The sequence below is a fragment of the Betta splendens genome, chromosome 21, assembly GCF_900634795.4.
Source record: "Betta splendens chromosome 21, fBetSpl5.4, whole genome shotgun sequence".
NCBI lineage: Eukaryota > Metazoa > Chordata > Actinopteri > Anabantiformes > Osphronemidae > Betta > Betta splendens.
The window spans coordinates 13076453-13094218 of record NC_040899.1 but is presented as its reverse complement, the minus strand read 5'-3'; the positions used below and the strand labels follow the sequence as shown (position 1 = coordinate 13094218).

The following is a 17766-nucleotide window of genomic DNA, read 5'->3' as shown; positions in this document are numbered from 1 at the left end:
GCTTCTTCTGGGATGGGCTCATTAATCTTCATTGATGATTTAAAATATGATGGCTGCACCAAAATGAACTCTACAGGATTCTACATAAACTGACAGATTAAAGAAGGATTCAAGCAATATAATATTACTAGGAGATCTTTCATTGTGTAGCAAGACAATGACCCAAAACAAGAAGGAGGGTCATCAGGGGCAAGGTTTTAGACTGGCCAAATCAATCTTCAGACATGAACCTTATAGAACAAAGATTTAACCTGTCAAAGAGGAGACTGAAAAGGAGAAGTCGCTCCCAAAGACAAACAATTAAAACTAAAAATGTGTCACATATGAAGAAGGCAACAGGCTTCATGTGCTCATGTTGGAACCACTCAAAGGTTTTTATATCAAATGCCCAAATGTTTTCAGTCTACAAAAAAGTAAATCATCAGTGATTCAACACCTGTGAACCATTTACTATTGCTTCTAATATAAAAGGTCTGAGAAATATTCAGGGAAGATTTGAGATTAAAAAAAAAAAATACTGATTCAGAAAACAAACAAAGTGTGACTAAGAGTCTACCACGTGCTACTGATAGGTCTGGTCAGCACCAACTGTAGCTACTTCACCATGATTGAAACACTTCATCTCCATAGTAACAGCACAAACCACGTCAGGGGCATTCAGCTTTATGCCAAGTATGACCTAACTGCCCTAAAAACCCATAGAAAGTGCATACTGTATGTGCAGGTCTGTAAATCACTCCATCATTCAACCATGTACAATAGACTCTCAGTAGTAAGTAGTAAAGTAAAGTCAGCATTCAGGCACCAAGAACCACTTTGCATCATCACAGACAAGTGTCATGCATGGATACATGCACTTGTTTCACATTTCTAAAACATTCCGTGGCATGTGCAGCATGGAATTGTCTACTTTGCATGTAGCGGTTAAACATACACACCATAATAAACTGTTTAAAACACATATTTGGTAGTATTATAATCAATCTTTTGTTATTAAAGCAGAGTTTTTGGGGCTATAAAAGCAGTGTTGTACACTTTCCACGTACAGTGACTGTTCATGGTCTGGAGAGTCCAAATAACACCTTCACAAAAATAGCGCTATAAACAACCTCACAGTGGCACAGGGCGAGTGGCAGCTAGCCAACAGCAGGACCCATGCTGCACAGTGCTCTCTGGATCTCTACAAATCCATGGCAACAGACTCCTATAACAGCAGTCCCCCAGGTCAGCTGCTGTTCCCCTGATTCTGTTACTGCCCCTGTCACTTAATCATATGGAACATGGGTTGAGGTTTAGTGTGTATATGTATATGCTCAGTGTAATGAGTTACTTGTTCAACAATATTTCTTTGGTTCAGTCTTTTTTTTTTTTTAAATGTAGCTGTAGATAGATGAATGATAAGAAAACTAATAGGAACAAAACACAATATTAGACTACTGCTAACTATGTCATCTCCAAAAGCGCCAACATATTCTGTTGCATGCATTTATTTATATATATATATATATATATATATATATATATATATATATATATATATATATAGTATATATATATATATAGATATATATATATATATATATATAGATATATATATATATATATATATATATATATATATATATATATATATATATATATATATATATATATATATATATATATATATATATATATATATATATATATATATATATATATATACACACTATTTATTTATAAGTAGTATGTGAAAATATACTATACATATTTTAGCCAGTATTTTCAGATTCTTGTAACAGTAAAAGTAAATATTCAGTTTACCACAGGTTCATTATAATATGTGGTTACCGTTTTAATACACAGAACAACCAACATTCGTGACTCAGGATTCATTTAAGGTCCATAGCCCTGGCTCGAAAAGCCTTTATCTAGGCCATTTATCACAAATGAATAATGCCAGAGTCCCTGAAAGTATGGGAAAAACAAGACTTTCTAAAGGGGATATGAAAAATGACATGTTCCTCAGGGGGAAAATAAGAAAAAAGGGGAATATAGATTAAGTTTGCAAAGTCTCCAAAAGTGAATTACTAATGACACTGTTTAGCGCTAAAGGCAAATTAAAACATTTTCCCCTTTGAGTTTTGCTTGTGAAGCAATATTTTGTCCAAAGGAGCGGTTTCCAGGCCACAGTAGCTCAATACTCTAGAGAATTACACTGAAAAAAATAAAAAGACACCAGCTTAAAATCGCTGTACCTTTCTTTAAACACACTAGCAGTAATGTGACTAATTTGTAAGCATACATCTAAATTATCATGGCATATCGTTTTTTTGATAGCACCTGTATAATGCCTAATCGTTAAAGATGATTACATTGAACCCGGTCATTTTGTAGAAAACTGGCATTGTCTGGTCTGGCTGGATATTAGGTTAGTCCAATGTGTCTGTAATTTGCTGACTGCTGGTCATTCAGGAAACAGTCCATTTCAATTAATGATTATTACAGTTGTAGCTCATACGTTTCAGTTTCAGTTTGCAGCTGTTAATTAAAGATTCAAATGTTACGTGTCTGCTTCCAGTCAGCAATAAGTCACAAAACTATTGAATTTCTGATAAGGACAGTAGTAATTAAAGCATGAGAACAAAAACAAAAGAACAAAGCATACCGAAAGATATTCTTACCTTGTCTTTGTCTTCTACCAGATCACTGAGTATATCATCAGGGTCCAAAATACCCCCATCACAATATTCTACATGGTGAGTGCGAACCAGGAAAGCCCCCTCCTATAAACACAGGACAAGACCAATGTTAACTGTTAACTGAAAATGAAAACAGTGCCTGCAAACGTCAATCAGTCTACTTGCAAAGTATAAACGTGTCCTAATTATGTTGTTTAAATTTTCTATGCTTATGTTTTCAGCTGAAATTTATTGTGTAAAAAACTAGCTTTTAAACTGTCAATACTTTTGCCAAAGAAAAAAGTGATTAAACTGTTTACTGAGTATCTGTTTACCAGACATGCATGTATTACAGTATGGACATTTAACATCAAATCATCATATGCAGTTTCTATATAGCCCTGTGATGGACAAGGCTTAGCCGGTGATAACTGGCCAGTACACCAATACAGTCAGATAAGTACTGAATGAGGTTCAATATAGAGCTTTGTCGTAAAGGCAAAGCTCACATTCAGCTATAAAGATATTCGCCCCTGGTCACCTACTTCCTGTTTAAACTGCCCTGTTGGTTTGACTCCCCTTTCCCCCCTCCACACATCTTACAGTACACATCTTTCCCCAGGTGCCTTTGTACAGATTAGAACTGCCGCCTGGACCTTTCTCTCCGCCTACATACTACCTTTCTACGCTGTGTTGAGTGTGTGATTAATGACACAGACACCGCAGTGGACAGCTGACTACATAGAGCTGGTTGTTTAACAACATATTGAGTCAACACACACATAAAAGGTGTGTGTGATGTGCTATGACTCAAAATGTTAACAGGGGGCTCCGTCGAATCACTCTTTCAGGGTCAGGTTACTGCCATAGCACCAAAACTCCCATCAGGTACAGTCTAAGATGATTATTAGTTGCCATTTCTAAACTCCACTGCAAAACACAATAATAAATAAGTAATAATAAAAATAGTTTTACTAGTTCTCTGTTCAACTACTGCATAACCCTTTCAGAAACATTTTAGACTCCACACTTGAACTGCAATGTTCCTGAAAATTATTAACCAAGCTCAGTCAAGGCAAGAAAGCAAAGATATAAAAAATATCTGCTTTCCTTCAGAAGTTTTTAAATTAATGTTAATAAAGACTCTGGTTGATCTAAGAAAACAAAACTTTTTTAAGCATGACTGTTGCACAGATTCTGACAGTGTGGCTATTAACTGTTTAATTGTTTCTGCCTCTTCCTCCCTCTCTCGCTTCCTACTAGAATTTATTGCATAACTCCATTGTAGCTGACTTTCTTGACATCAAACCAGATGCAAGAGATGTTCACTTTGCATTTATATTGCTTTATTTTCCATTTTCTAGTCTTTATCTTTCATGAGCACTATCAATAAATTTGAACAACAAACAACAATATACAAATGGTTTTATGGCTACTTGTGTGTCAGATGTGCCAATGTACCGTGACCATTGTTTTGGATCAGCTTTGAACAATACATTACACTAAGATTTCACTAAGTTCAGTGTTTAATTTCCATTTTGGGTTCCTTGATTAGCATTCTGGAAACGGATGTGAAAATCACATTATCTCAGACTCAGTCTCGCCCACAGAGGTCATAATGAAATTGCATGTTTTAATTGTAACAGGAAATACCACAATGACCTGCTTGCATAGCATCAACATCCAACACACCACTGCCCTTGGTAAGATGTTGGTGGTGGCGTTAATAGGGCAACAACCATCTTTGTTGTATTATCTTTCATTGATCTTAACCTTCTTTATAGTCGAATGATATAGTTAAGACGATAATCATAGTGAAGGTAGGTACATGAATTATTGGTTTATATGAATGTTTCTGTGGACTGAAGTCTGTCATCTTAAATTCCTTAAGGGACATTCAGATATTATCAGACTAAAGATAAGATTTAGATCTGACCTAAACTAGGGGATTAGCACTGTATCTGATGGCACTATAGATAAACATGGAAAACTGTCAGCATTTACTCTTTAAACATAATCTCCAAATCGCTGAGTTCAAATTAGTTTAGTAACAAATTGATAAGAGAGTTGATAATGACTTCCCACCTCTCCCCCATTTCATTGCCATCTGAAACAAGAATTTGGTATGCATGCTACCATCAAAAATGGCAGAAGCAGTGCAAAACTGGACTGACCACAAAACAGTGATCTAGTGTTGACTTTGCTGTCAGCACAATGTATACAAGACAGCTGTTCCACATGTAGTCGAGGGCTGTCGCTCTAATTTAAATAATCAGACACAAGTCACTGTCTGCGTGTGCTGCATGTGGTTACATCTTGCCAGCTGTGCGATATCACTGCATTACAAAAATGTGGTGACTTAGGTTATCTAAAATATTATTAAAAAGCACGTGAAGTACAACATAGTACATAGAGTAGTCTGTACAGAAAACACTGATGCCTTGCAGACCTCTTCGAGGAAAAGGCAAATCAAACTAACATTTTCCCCTTTCTTATCGGACCCAGCGGTAACAATGCTTGGCTTCTGTGTCAGGCAGACAGTCGAAGTACCATGGTAACCATTACTTACAGACTTAGCATTTCAGCATTCCACATGTCAGATGGCCACTCAGGTTCAAAATTGGTTTTCATTAGCATCTTCAGTAACGATCAGCATTCATAAAAGCAATGCTTTAAACCTTTTAATTCAGCACCCATTCTTTGATAAATAAATCTGACCTGTACAACAGCAAAAATCGTACTAATTTAGATTATTATTACATAAGTTGACTTGAATGAAAACAAATCAATTTTATATAATGATGGTTTGTCTTTGCCAAACCTATTCTATTTTGTTCAGAATACATTGTCATTGTGCAAGCCTGGGACAGTGTAGACTATTGTGTGGTTGAATCAATAAAGTCCTACGGTTTGCCTGCAGAGAAGGCGGCCTGCGTTTCCTCCCTGGCCGTCCCCCTCTCTCAAAAATAATTGCCTGTTCTCTGGCATAGGGACAGAATGTTTTATAGTTTTATCAGCTTGTTTGGCCACGCCTCATCAGCATTCCACTCCTGACTAATGAAAGTATAGCACACACCCACATATGTATGCGGTACTTCTCCACACACATCCACCTTGTAATTTATAGGTGCAATTACACAAAAGCATACGGCACTAACCCCATTATCTTGTAGGTGTATAAACTATTAACACAGATGAATAAGAAAGACAAATCATATCTGACTTCAAATCTAAACATGTGATTTTCAGGTTACAGCCTACAATACACACACACACACACACACACACACACACACACACACACACACACACACACACACACACACACACACACACACACACACACACACACACACACACACACACACACACACACACACACACACACACACACACACACACACACACACACACACACACACACACACACACACACACACACACAGTGTTTAGCCAAAGATAATTAAGAATTCTGTCAACAAGTGGATGGCTTCCTGACAACTCCCCAAGATCTCTGCATTCCTGGCTGCCTCCCCTATCTCTGCCTACTGCTCCTTTCAATCCTGGTCTTTAACCCACTATACCTCTTTTGTTCTGTGCAGTTGTGATTGTTTCCTCACAGCTGTCTCTATACAAGACCTCTGTGTGTAATAGTGTGTGGTGTCATTTTTATTAGGTAATGCTCCGCTCTACTACATATTTTGATTTGTCCCTATGTTCATCCCTCAACACAGACAGCTCCATGATATAGTGTAGCTACCAGCAAGCTGTTTTTGCCTTTTAGTTGTATGAAAGAAATATTGTAGATGATGGCTCCTAATGTACTGAGTGTCTATTACCATGACACTAGCTGCTAAGTGATCTAAGATCAGTAGACTTCCAAGCTTGAGCTTTACATGAAACCCCACACAGGTTAAAGTGAGTTCTTAGTGCCTATCTCAGTTTATAATAGACAGTACTGGGAATTAAAGCAGTGTTTCGGGGACTGTGCTCTCCATCAATAATCCTAATGGCTAATTCAAGAGAAACCATTTGAAATGTTTAGTGTTAGTTGCTCAGGTATTGTTCTGAAAAATACTTCATACTTTTTCATTAACATTTTTACCTTAGCCAATAAATTACTAAATTAGGTTCAAGACCAGATTTGGTTATACACAGTATTCAGTAGAGTATTAGTACAGTAAAACAAAAAGAAACATTACCTATACTGATACACCTCACTGTATTTGGCTGACAAATCTTCACACACATACACACACACACACACACTATTATTAGTAGGCTGAAAGGAAATAGAGAAAATAAAAAGAGTGTGTTTAACATGCAACAGATGTCCTCTGTCTGAACTAAACAAGTGACATCACATTGGGTGATATAATTCATCAAAAGTGTGACAATACAAAATACATGCTTTCTGAAACTCAGCTTTGTAATGAACTAAGTCATCACCAACTCTTTTTAGGATTGCTACAACTGTTGCAGTTACTGTATGCCTGTTCTGAATGTTAGCTTCTTGAAAGCACTGCTGTGGGAACTCCTACAAAAGCAGCTGACAAATGAGACTGCCAGAGTTAGCTACAGTGGTTGCCGGCAGAAAACAAAAAACAAATAGTGTTTCAATACAAGTGGCATACTTTCTGAGTAGGATGAAGCAGATAGAGAGGAAGGAGAGAGACAGACAGTCCCGTCCCTGTGACAATTTAAAAACATGATTTGTTCTGCACTAGGAGGGAGGATTAGTGACTTGACTGCTCTGGAGCACACATGCACACGCATGCATACAGACACGCACCCTTTTTTTCTAATCCTGGAACACATTAACAGCCATAATTACACAGCTTCAACAACAGATTAGAGCGAGAATGACTGAGGGTGAAGAATGGCCGATGGCAAGAAAGCAAAAAAACAATACAAAACAGAAGAGACGATGAGATGGACAATTAGGTATACTACATGTCCACCACTTCCAGAAAGATGGAAGGTGTGGCAGGAAAAACTGCAAAAGGAATGTAAAAACATGGTGAAACATTCAAATACAGAACATTAAGAAACAAGCAAAAGATAAGAATTACCAAAAAGTGGGAGGACTGATAGTGTATAAAGAGGTAACACTAATGTCAAAGAGGAGGAGAGATTAGAAAGTGCTGACAAAAGTGTGGGAAGAGAAAAAAGAAAACAGTGTTAGAGAATAGTAGGAGGAAGAGCAGTGGGACAGCAAAACAAACACACTGTACATTTGCTTAACGAGGCAGTTGACTCACACATACGAAACCTAATGTTTAAGCACAGAGACCTAATCGATAAGGCTGGGAGATGCATCACACATGAACACACATCCAAAGCTGCAGGAACACATTCCTGAAGCAATGGCCTTGTGTCACAGTGAACATCAGTTACACCTCAATCATGAACAAACACTGCTGCATAGCGACTGCTCCAGTTTATTTGTCCTTTTTACATTCCTGTTTTGTTTTTAATTCTTTACAAGTTCAAATAACTGAAATTAATAAAAATGACAACTGAATTGTATTTTCTGTAGTGCCAGTGTTCCATAAATCAGCGATATTCAGGATTCTTGCTTCACACTGATCATGTCAAAGATGCAAGTAATTAAAACCAACAAAAAGTGAAGTTGTGGTAATTACAACTAGTTTCGATTTTCTGTGTGGAATACAAACACAACAGGTTGGGTCCTTTCAACTGCTGACAGCTCAAAGGATTATAGGAAATGCTATGTGGACTGTGTGAAAAGGGAGATAAACCTCCCTCGCAGCTAACATTTTGACTTGTTACATCACAAAAAACACAAAGAGGCGAATTTCTCAAACAACTGCTGAGGATACTAAAGTGAACTCTATGTGAAGCGCTGCTGCTCTCCTGCAACAACACACAAGATATAAGCTATGAAACAGGCCCTCACAAGTCATTTTCAATATCAACTCTGAACACCTAAAATTACAATAGTTGGGCCAGCCTTTCATCTGTATTTCTAGAAGGAACAAAGTTATCCCATAAAGGAGAAACAGGAGGTGAAGGAGGGAGCACTGAAAAAGGAAGACAAAGTCTAATCAACGAGTTCTGCTAAGTGAGGTGAAGAGTTGCACTAGTGAGAAGAAAAAGATGATAAATAAAATCAAGGGGGCACAACACTGAAGAGCAACTGGGTTGGGAGCAGCGGTATACAGGTAGATGGAAGCAGCATAAGAGACAAAAAAGGTAGCGAGAGCGAGAAAACAAGGAGGTTGAAGGAAAAATGAGTGCATGACTGGTGTGCTTTTTGAATAATGGAGCCAATATGAAGCAAGTCACTGAGAAGATTTGGTTGTCTGATGGGGGTCACAGGGTCCCTGCCCTGAGAGCAGTGCAGGGAATCAACAGCAGTCATAAAGGAATCACAAGAGAGAGCCATTTGCATTTCACACTCACAACTAAACTGAAAACGACTCATGCCTGCTCCTGTCTGGACCATCACAATTCATATTAGATGTGCTTTTAATTTTTTATACAGCAATTATGGAGAACTGGACCTCTTGGCTTTGTCTAATTTCCCAAGACTTTGGGATATTAAAATCATATAGTCCTTTCATGATATAAAAATGATGGGGATTTTGATTATTCTTTCTTATGACTTCAGGGAAAACTTTAAATGTAATGAAAGCGCTGTTTCATAAAAAGTTATCTTGCCTTTTTTTGTCTTTAGGGAGTTCATCTTTCTATCTTTACACATTATTACAAAACTACTTCTTACAAAGAATAAGGTAGCCAAGGTCAGATAGACTTAAATTAAGATCAAATTAAATATGTTGATGTTAATCTTCATTATTCCTGAGCATGGATCTCAGTGGCGATGAATGTCACTCTACAGCTACATTTACACTTACTGATGAATGAGCTGTGCTTACTGTATATGAAAAACACTGTAATGAGTGCAAAACAGGGTAATGTTTTCCCATCTTTTGAGACATACCTGTTCCAGGAGTTTTCTATATCTCTGCGTGGCTTGTTGGATGAGGTCCCTCACTGTCCAGCCCTGCTTGCAGGGCACCACCACACCGGTTTGCCCGAACGTCACGGTCACCTTCATTACGACACTCGGCACAGCTTCATCCACGACTCAGGAGCTCTGGATGAGGGCGATGGACAAAGGTGCTTCTACCGTCCGAAAGCTCCAGAACGCGGACTTCCTTCCAGAACCCTTGATGAAGAGGCAGCAACATGACCAAACGAGGGAGAGACAACAGTGGGAGAAAACAAGGCCTCGGTGAGTCAGTGACTGTACAAATGCATCCACACAAACTCTACAGTAGATCACTCAAAACTAATTCTGTAGATGGCAGACAGACAGTTGATGTTGCAGACGTTTAATAAAGTTTATTACCAAGAGTGTCAACTGTGTTTACTGTCTATTCACGCCGTGCCTACCTAATTTTGCAGCAACAATTCAATCAGATTATAATAGGGCAGTGATGACATCTGGCTCCGATGCGATGGTCATCAGGGTTGTCGCCCCCTTTATCATCTCCTATAGTAGCATCCAATGCGTTCGAACTATTCAGCGGGTTAATGCGTTAACCAAGTTTTCTGAAATGCTTAAGCACAGCAAACGCGAAGCCATTACACTTTGAGCCAAGTTTAAACTAACCTGACAAGTCGTGTCAGAGGCTAGCTGGCCGACGGCTAGCTAAAGATGTTTGGCTAATTACGGTAACCTGGCCCCGGCTAAAACGAGCGCACAGTGAAAGCGCTCCATTGTGTCGCCAGCATTAGGTGACACACGGTGATGTGTTGCAACTTGTTCCGACACGTATCACGACCCGCAGCCGAACTCCCACGTTCCGAGAAAGCGAGTGAACTCGCACGCTAGCTAACGTTAGCCACCTTAGCTGAACTTTGGAGGGAGGGATGCAGTCGCTCGGGCATCATTCCATAAGTTTTCCCTCTCGGAAGTTTCCTTTTGCTCGGAGCGGACAGTAGCATCCGCTTCATCGGGCGCCGTGAGGAAGCGTGGGTGCCGTATTCGTTCTCAGGACACACGGGAGGCGACGTGGAGCGGACTAACAGCACCGACGTTGGTGTTGTAAAAGTTTTGGGATTCCTTTAGTGCGGTCCGCTCCCGGCCAGTTCCTGACCAGCTCCTCCGCCGCTAACCGCTGTCACTTTCTTAAAGGGGCCGTGACCCAATTTCTGCTCCAGCGGAAGAACAGGTAGCGCAGCGACGCTCGCTTTTCTGCTCTGATCTAACACCTGGAGTTAGTAGGTATGATACTTTATAGTTGAACCACTATGTTATTATATGACATATTCTGGAACAAATTAAACAAATTATTATTCTAGAGAAATTCTCAAACCATATCTAGATTTTAGCAACAAAGCTGGACTAAAGTTGAACACATTGTTTAAAATGCTTTGTTCCATTATCAGTGTCAGATTGTTGTAGGAGATTAATACCAACAAACAAAACACACAGCAAATACTCAAAGGCTGTTTTCTGTCTTTTTGAATAGGTCAAATTGCATAATGGACTTAGTTAACAATCATTTTTTTTCTTAACACACAACAACACATTCAGGGGGTTTAATTGTGACAGCTGTAGCAGTTAGACGTCCACACTGTCAAATGTCCGTCTGACTAACCTTGAAATATAAACAGACCCCTTCTGCTGGGGACGGCTCATAATCATAATCTTGCAGCCAACAAAAACACCATATTTACAAAACATTTGAGCTTTTCACAGTTGGGCTCATCTTCAAAGGGGAAACCCCTCCCTGCGAGGTGGAGTTTAGCTTCATAATTAGCAGCTCAAATGTATGCGTGTGTATGTCTGCTAATTGATTTGGGCTAGGCTTCGTTTCTGGGTCACTGAATCCCATTGCCACTAATGAACCCCAGGGGAGAAGGAGCATTGTGCATGCATGTTTTTTTCTCCTCTTCTTCCGCCTTTCTTTGGTGAAAGTTTGGAAGCTCGAAGTGCACTTGCATAATCATTTAGTAGATGAATTTTGAAATATTTAAAATGAACTGAGCAGGCAGACATTTACAGTAGAATCAAAATATTTTCGTGATACCTCTCCATGGATTTTTTCCACTGATGATTCTACGAATAACTTCATAGATAAATATAGCATTAATGATGATGTTTAACATATTACAGTTTTGGAATTAACTAGATAGAAAAAATACTGCAACTGGAAGAATTAGAAATCCAACCTTAGCCTTCACCTACAGTACATAATCAAAAATCATAAACAAATTACAGTATAAACACATGAGCTGATGTATTCATATTCATACCTTGTGAATGTATTGTAGAGCATAGTGACTTCATTCATGTCTAGGTTTATGTTTTCTCCTCACAAAAGCCTTCAGGTTTCTAGCTTTGTCCAATTGATCCATATGGCTCATTCTCCTTTTCTCTCTTTTCCCCATATGGAAAACTAAGTGCTCGCAGTGCTCTGTGTTATATGTCCTCTATTATGAAGCATGGAGAACATGCTAGGATGTGAATGGTCCCCTGCTGTTGGGCCAGGTGCATCCAGTCCCCAGAAAACAGATCAATATGTGCAGTGGAACATGTTCCGCTTTGAAAAAGACAGAATGGAAAATAAACAGGTCCAGTGGGAGAGAGGAGAGAGTGTTAAGGTTTTTTTAAAGGCACTGTATTAATGTTTTATCATGTATTTACTACTTACATAATTAAATATACTGTGAGAAGCCTTTTGGAGATGAGAAAGAGGATGTTTAAGTCCAGATGATGTCATACTTGCCATACTTCCTACATTCACAGTTAGAGCTGACTTTCACTTACTGAGGGTCAAGGAGAAGTCAACAAGCACTTGGGCGAAGACGGCGTAAAAGACTGTACACATCACCAGAAGAAAGAGGCTGGTGCTACTGTTTCACATCTTCAAAGAAAATAGCAATTTTTGATCCATCTTACATGTAGCAATCACGGGAAAACACATTATGTACTGATTTTCCATGTACAAACGGGTGCCTGAATTTACAGAATCAAAAACAAATATGGCTCTAGCAGATTCCATGATGATCACAATTATTCATGGGATTCAGTGCAAGGAGCCTTATTCTGTTTTGATGCTGTTAAATGCACATCTTTGTGTCTTTCTGGGGACTGTCTGCCTTCCTGAGGATAAACCACTTCAAAACTTCTCTACATTTCCTTATGTTCTCTGACTATAGATGACTGTACTGTGTGGCTTTGTCTTCACACGGCAGCTGGTGAACACAGTTGAACAGTTGAGCAGTTTGGAAGCTATATTTCTCTTTGAGGGGATGTTTGAATCCAAAATGCTGACGCTTAAAGAGTGTAGTTTAATTGATGCAAATGCTTCTGCAACATGTATTGTTGACCAACTTATTGTTTATTCATTTACCATATAATCTTGATAACTTAATATCACATCAGTGCTGCATTTTGTGTTGCCCGGAAAAGAAATTGTCATATTTCATAAACCAAATCTTGTAAAAACATACCAAAACACAGAAACACAGTGCTCTTTGCACCCTCCAGCCCCATTTTGTGCCTTAGGAGCCGATTAGGCATACTCAAATTAAAATGGTTGTGGTTCCTAAATGGTAAGGGCGACATTATTGAGCTTGGTGTCATTGAAAAGGAAAGTCCTTCTAGTTTTCAAAGGCTTTGTTACAGTTATACTGTAGCAAAATAACAGGGACACAAACCTGAGATCATTTTTTGACAAACCCTCATCTGAATTTTTTTTTTTTTATGTATTTTTAATTAAACAACAACCTTTACACTGATTTTCAATGTTGGTTGACCAAATTGATGGAGGGTAGTATTTAAGAATGAAGGGACTCTCACGTTGCTCCATATTGTTAATTGATAATTGAAATTACCATTTATTCCTCTTTATTAATACACCAGGGCAGCTAAAGATGATGTAAAACACATCATTCTGACCTGCCCTGGTGGATTGCTGTGGTTTTTTTTTTTAAAGCATTGTTATCTGTCATGGGCTTATATTTTTGTTTTTTGTCCATAGAATCTTTATCTGTCGTCCTAATTCTTCTGTCTGTTTATATTAATTTGCCTGCTTTTCGTTTCATTAAATCCTGAAATGTCATCCATAAATCAGCTTTATTAGCAATATAATATCCAGACAGACACTTAACATGTTATATGTTACTGAAAGATTTTCCCTGAGTCCCGCAGACTGTCCTGTGTGTCTATGTGGGTTGAGCACAGACAGATCGATAGCAGGACTTGTCAGCAGGGAGATTTCAATCAGTCCACACCCCTAAACCTCCAGCCCTCCGAACACAGAGGTACACAAACCGTCGAAGCCATTATCCCACAGCATAATGAAAAGAATAGCAGGTTGTCAATCGACCGCCCCGACACACACACACACACACACACACACACACACACACACACACACACACACACACACACACACACACACCAGCCTACACAGCAGGATTATTGGTCATCCCCTGTTCCTGTAGTGATCCTCAGTGGGCCACACAAAGCATGTATTAGCCTTGCTGCTACCAAGGGCAGTGTAAAACATGTTTGTGGCACTAAGAATATTGGACTTATATTGAGTGCATGAATGAAAATTGGAAAATACTGTGGAACTCTGCACCAAGGTGAGCATGTTTGTCTGATGTTTCATTTCCACAAATCAATTATCCTCCTAACAAAGAATAACATGAAAATGAAAAGCTTCTCTTAAGATTTGCGCTTTAAGCTCATTTTAGTATCGGCAGTAAATTATGAGGGAAACTCAAAGGAGAGCACTGATAAACAGTAGCTACAGGCCTGTGATGCAACAAACTACAGACCCTAAACATAATTAGAGAGTAGTGGAGAAGGTTGCAGTTGCATAAATCCAGATTGAGAAGAGCAAAGTACTGTAACAGAAGCAGAAAAGGAGAAAGAAAAAACATGGTTTGCCATCGCACAGCTGAGAATGGAAGAAAGCAGAGCAGAGAAAGAAAAGCCTCCACCCTGGAAACAAGACATAGTCTCCAGTTTCATGTTTGCTTACATTAATTACATTTCCCATGAACACAGGCTGCCAAACATTTGGACTGTATTCACTCACTGTGTGTGCAAGCGCACAGGAAAAGAAAGAATTCAAGACCAGCTGTAAACATACAGGGAAGGAAGAAGACAGAGAATCTACTGTAAGTCTCAATCGGACATGTGTGAAATGATTTTTCTTTTAAATACTGTACTAAAATAAGTCAGTTCTCACACCTATTTGTCTGATATTGTTAGCGGGAGTTAATTAGAAAAATGAAAAGACAGAAAATATGACACACCTTGAGTTTGCATCTCTGTAATTCTGTAACACACACACACACACACACACACACACACACACACACACACACACACACACACACACACACACACACACACACACCCCTAATAGCTCAATTAACACACTGTCACATCAGACACTGTGAGCCCCCTAAAGCCACCTGTCTCCAAGGAAGACTGCAAAGAGAGTGGAAGTAATTGATAGAGTTTTCATGGGAAGCTACTTTCAAAACTAATTATGTTTGCGTAACAAGCAGAGAATTATTGTGACAGCTCCAGTTATGGAGACTCAGAGGTGTGTGTGTGTGTGTGTATGTTTGTGTGTACTTGTACTTGCATCAAAGTGAGAACCAAAAAGCATATTTTTCTACCAAAGCCAGGATATTTTGACTAAGTGAGGACAGTTTGGTCGGTCCTTACTTCTTTGAAGGCCTGTTTGAGGGTTAAGATATGATTGTCTGGGCTGAGGTTAGACTTGAGTTTTGTTTCGGAATAGAGCAAAGGTTAGATGTCTGCCTTTAGTTGTGATGGTTGGGGTTAGAGTAAGGGCTAGGGAAGGCATTATGTCAATTGGAAGTCCCCACGTTATGAGAAACACGACTGTGTGTGTGTGTGTGTGTGTGTGTGTGTGTGTGTGTGTGTGTGTGTGTGTGTGTGTGGGTGGGTGTGGGTGTGTGTGTTTAGGTTAGTTCCTGTGTATTTATTGTAACGTGACTGTCATCCCTACATTCATTTATAAGTGGTGCCACTGTACAAGTCTTGCAGACTTTTAACTGATCAGGCTATTTACAGCGCTATAAATAATAAATCGACATTTATCTTTGCAATATATTTGTGGAAAGACCTGCTTTTTTGTTTAGATATTTGCTCTGAACCTGTGGCTGCATCTGCCTAAGCTTCTGCCGACTGCTGTACAGCTGCTGACAGAAACACATAAAACCAAATGCCACCCGCTGTGCGTGCTTTAAGTTTTCTTTAACGTGCTGTCAGCAGATCACGGGAAGCTTTATCTGTGACTGTGGTCATTTACATATCTCAGAGGGATAAGGCTGGTATTTTTCAATATTTCCCTTAGTGCCTTCAGAATGTTTGAATAGAACAGAACCGACATTGTATGAGTCTGTCTTGCAATAGGCCTTTGTGTTCATAATATCACCAGAAATGTACACAAAAACGACAGAAAGCACAGCATAACCAACAAAATGAAGAAAGTTTATATATTATATGAACATTAACCTACAGTATCACCAGGTGTGTGTATGTGAATGTTCTATGCCGCTATTCCAATAAACAGATCTTTCTTGTGATGTCACGAGAAAGGTCATCTTATACGGTTTCCTTTTTTATTAGGGAACAAATTTATTTTCACCAATAGAAAATATAGCTTGAGCTCCAGAAATGTTCTTCAAACGTACCTTTTAATATTCTGACATGTCCCTCTCCACAATTACATTCTCATTAATTGGGTCTAGGAGACATTTTAACATGAAGCAGAGCTTTTGTTCTAGATCATCTAAATCCTGGAGTGTCGTTGTCCCAGTTACCATGTTTCTATAGAAATAGGCCCACGCGGTGCCTCCTAATGGGATTGTTTCATCGTTGGGTTTCGCCCTCTGATGGAATTTATTGACAACAATAAAAATGTTGAATAAGACCAGCCTGCTCTGTTAAATCAATACATTTTGTTATACCTGCCTTTTCAGAGCAATAGAAATTGGATGGGAACTGATGAATAGGAGGTGATGAAATGGGAAGCACTGTGACACTGAATTGGATTCTGAGGAAATGTGGACCAAAGGACCAGCGGGTTCGCGCCCTCTATCTCCTTCCCCTCTCTTTTACAAAAAATATGACATTTTCAATGCATGAAGCAATTTAATCTCTCACTCTTCTATGAAAACGCCTCTAAATGAGTGTCTGTGAAATTAAGGAGATTGTCCAGAGATTGGTCAGCCTGTCGATCTCGCGTCTTCTCGCTTTCTTCGGGCTCCGGTCTGTCTCCTTCTAATACAAAATATAAGATATTATCAATGCATGAAGCTATTTAATCTCTTTCCCTTAGCTCTTTCTCTCTCTTATGAGAGCGTCTGTAAATGAGTGTCTGTGAAATTAAGTGGGGGATCTTTCCGTTTCCTCTCTCACTCTGAGGTCAGTCTCTCTCTCTCTCTCTGCCTCTGTGATCAGTCCATTTGTCAGAGGTCAGACCGGCTCCCATCTGGGATCAGCGTTCTGCCTGCCAAACATTCCCCATTACCGTATGTAAATTCATTAATTGCAAGCCCATAAGTACATCATTCTCATACTTTGACCTCTTTTATCCCCCCCACTCCTCCTCCAACCATAGACACACACACACCTCCTGCCCTCATGCAAATGAGAAACAAATAAATAAATAATTCAATTTACGAGCATTTTATGTCTGGGGCAAATCCTCAGGGAGGAACGAGCCAAATGCAAAAATGAAACAACTGAAAGTGAAGAGGAAATATGACAAAAAGGACGGAACGAAAAAACGAAAAAAGACGAGAAAAAAGGGAATATTGTGGAGGATGAGAAAAGGATAGGAGGTTTATGTGGGCTTAAACAACAAGGCACTGAAAAGAGCAGATGATAGCAGACTGACTGACTGCCTGAATGAAATCAAGGTTTTTCAGAAAACAGAATAAGATGCAGAGAAAAACATCCTTTTGTTATGTTAAACATGCCATCTCACTGGAAATGTCTTGCCCTGCTTTATTCATCCCAACATTGTCGTCGCGAATAATAGCGCAGATAGACACAGCCTCTGCTTTGGAT

The 17766-nt window shown here is 39.1% G+C and overlaps 1 protein-coding gene across 1 annotated transcript in view; it reads right to left on the bottom strand.

The window, feature by feature from the left end:
* LOC114846730 (partitioning defective 3 homolog B-like) overlaps positions 1 to 9762 on the bottom strand; it is a 127339-nt gene extending 117577 nt beyond the window's left edge. The window contains 2 exon segments of the mRNA XM_029135733.3: positions 2664 to 2765; positions 9628 to 9762. Coding sequence (XP_028991566.1) covers positions 2664 to 2765; positions 9628 to 9744 — 219 coding nt within the window. The 5' untranslated portion in view covers positions 9745 to 9762.
* Between the last annotated feature and the right edge of the window lie 8004 nt (positions 9763 to 17766).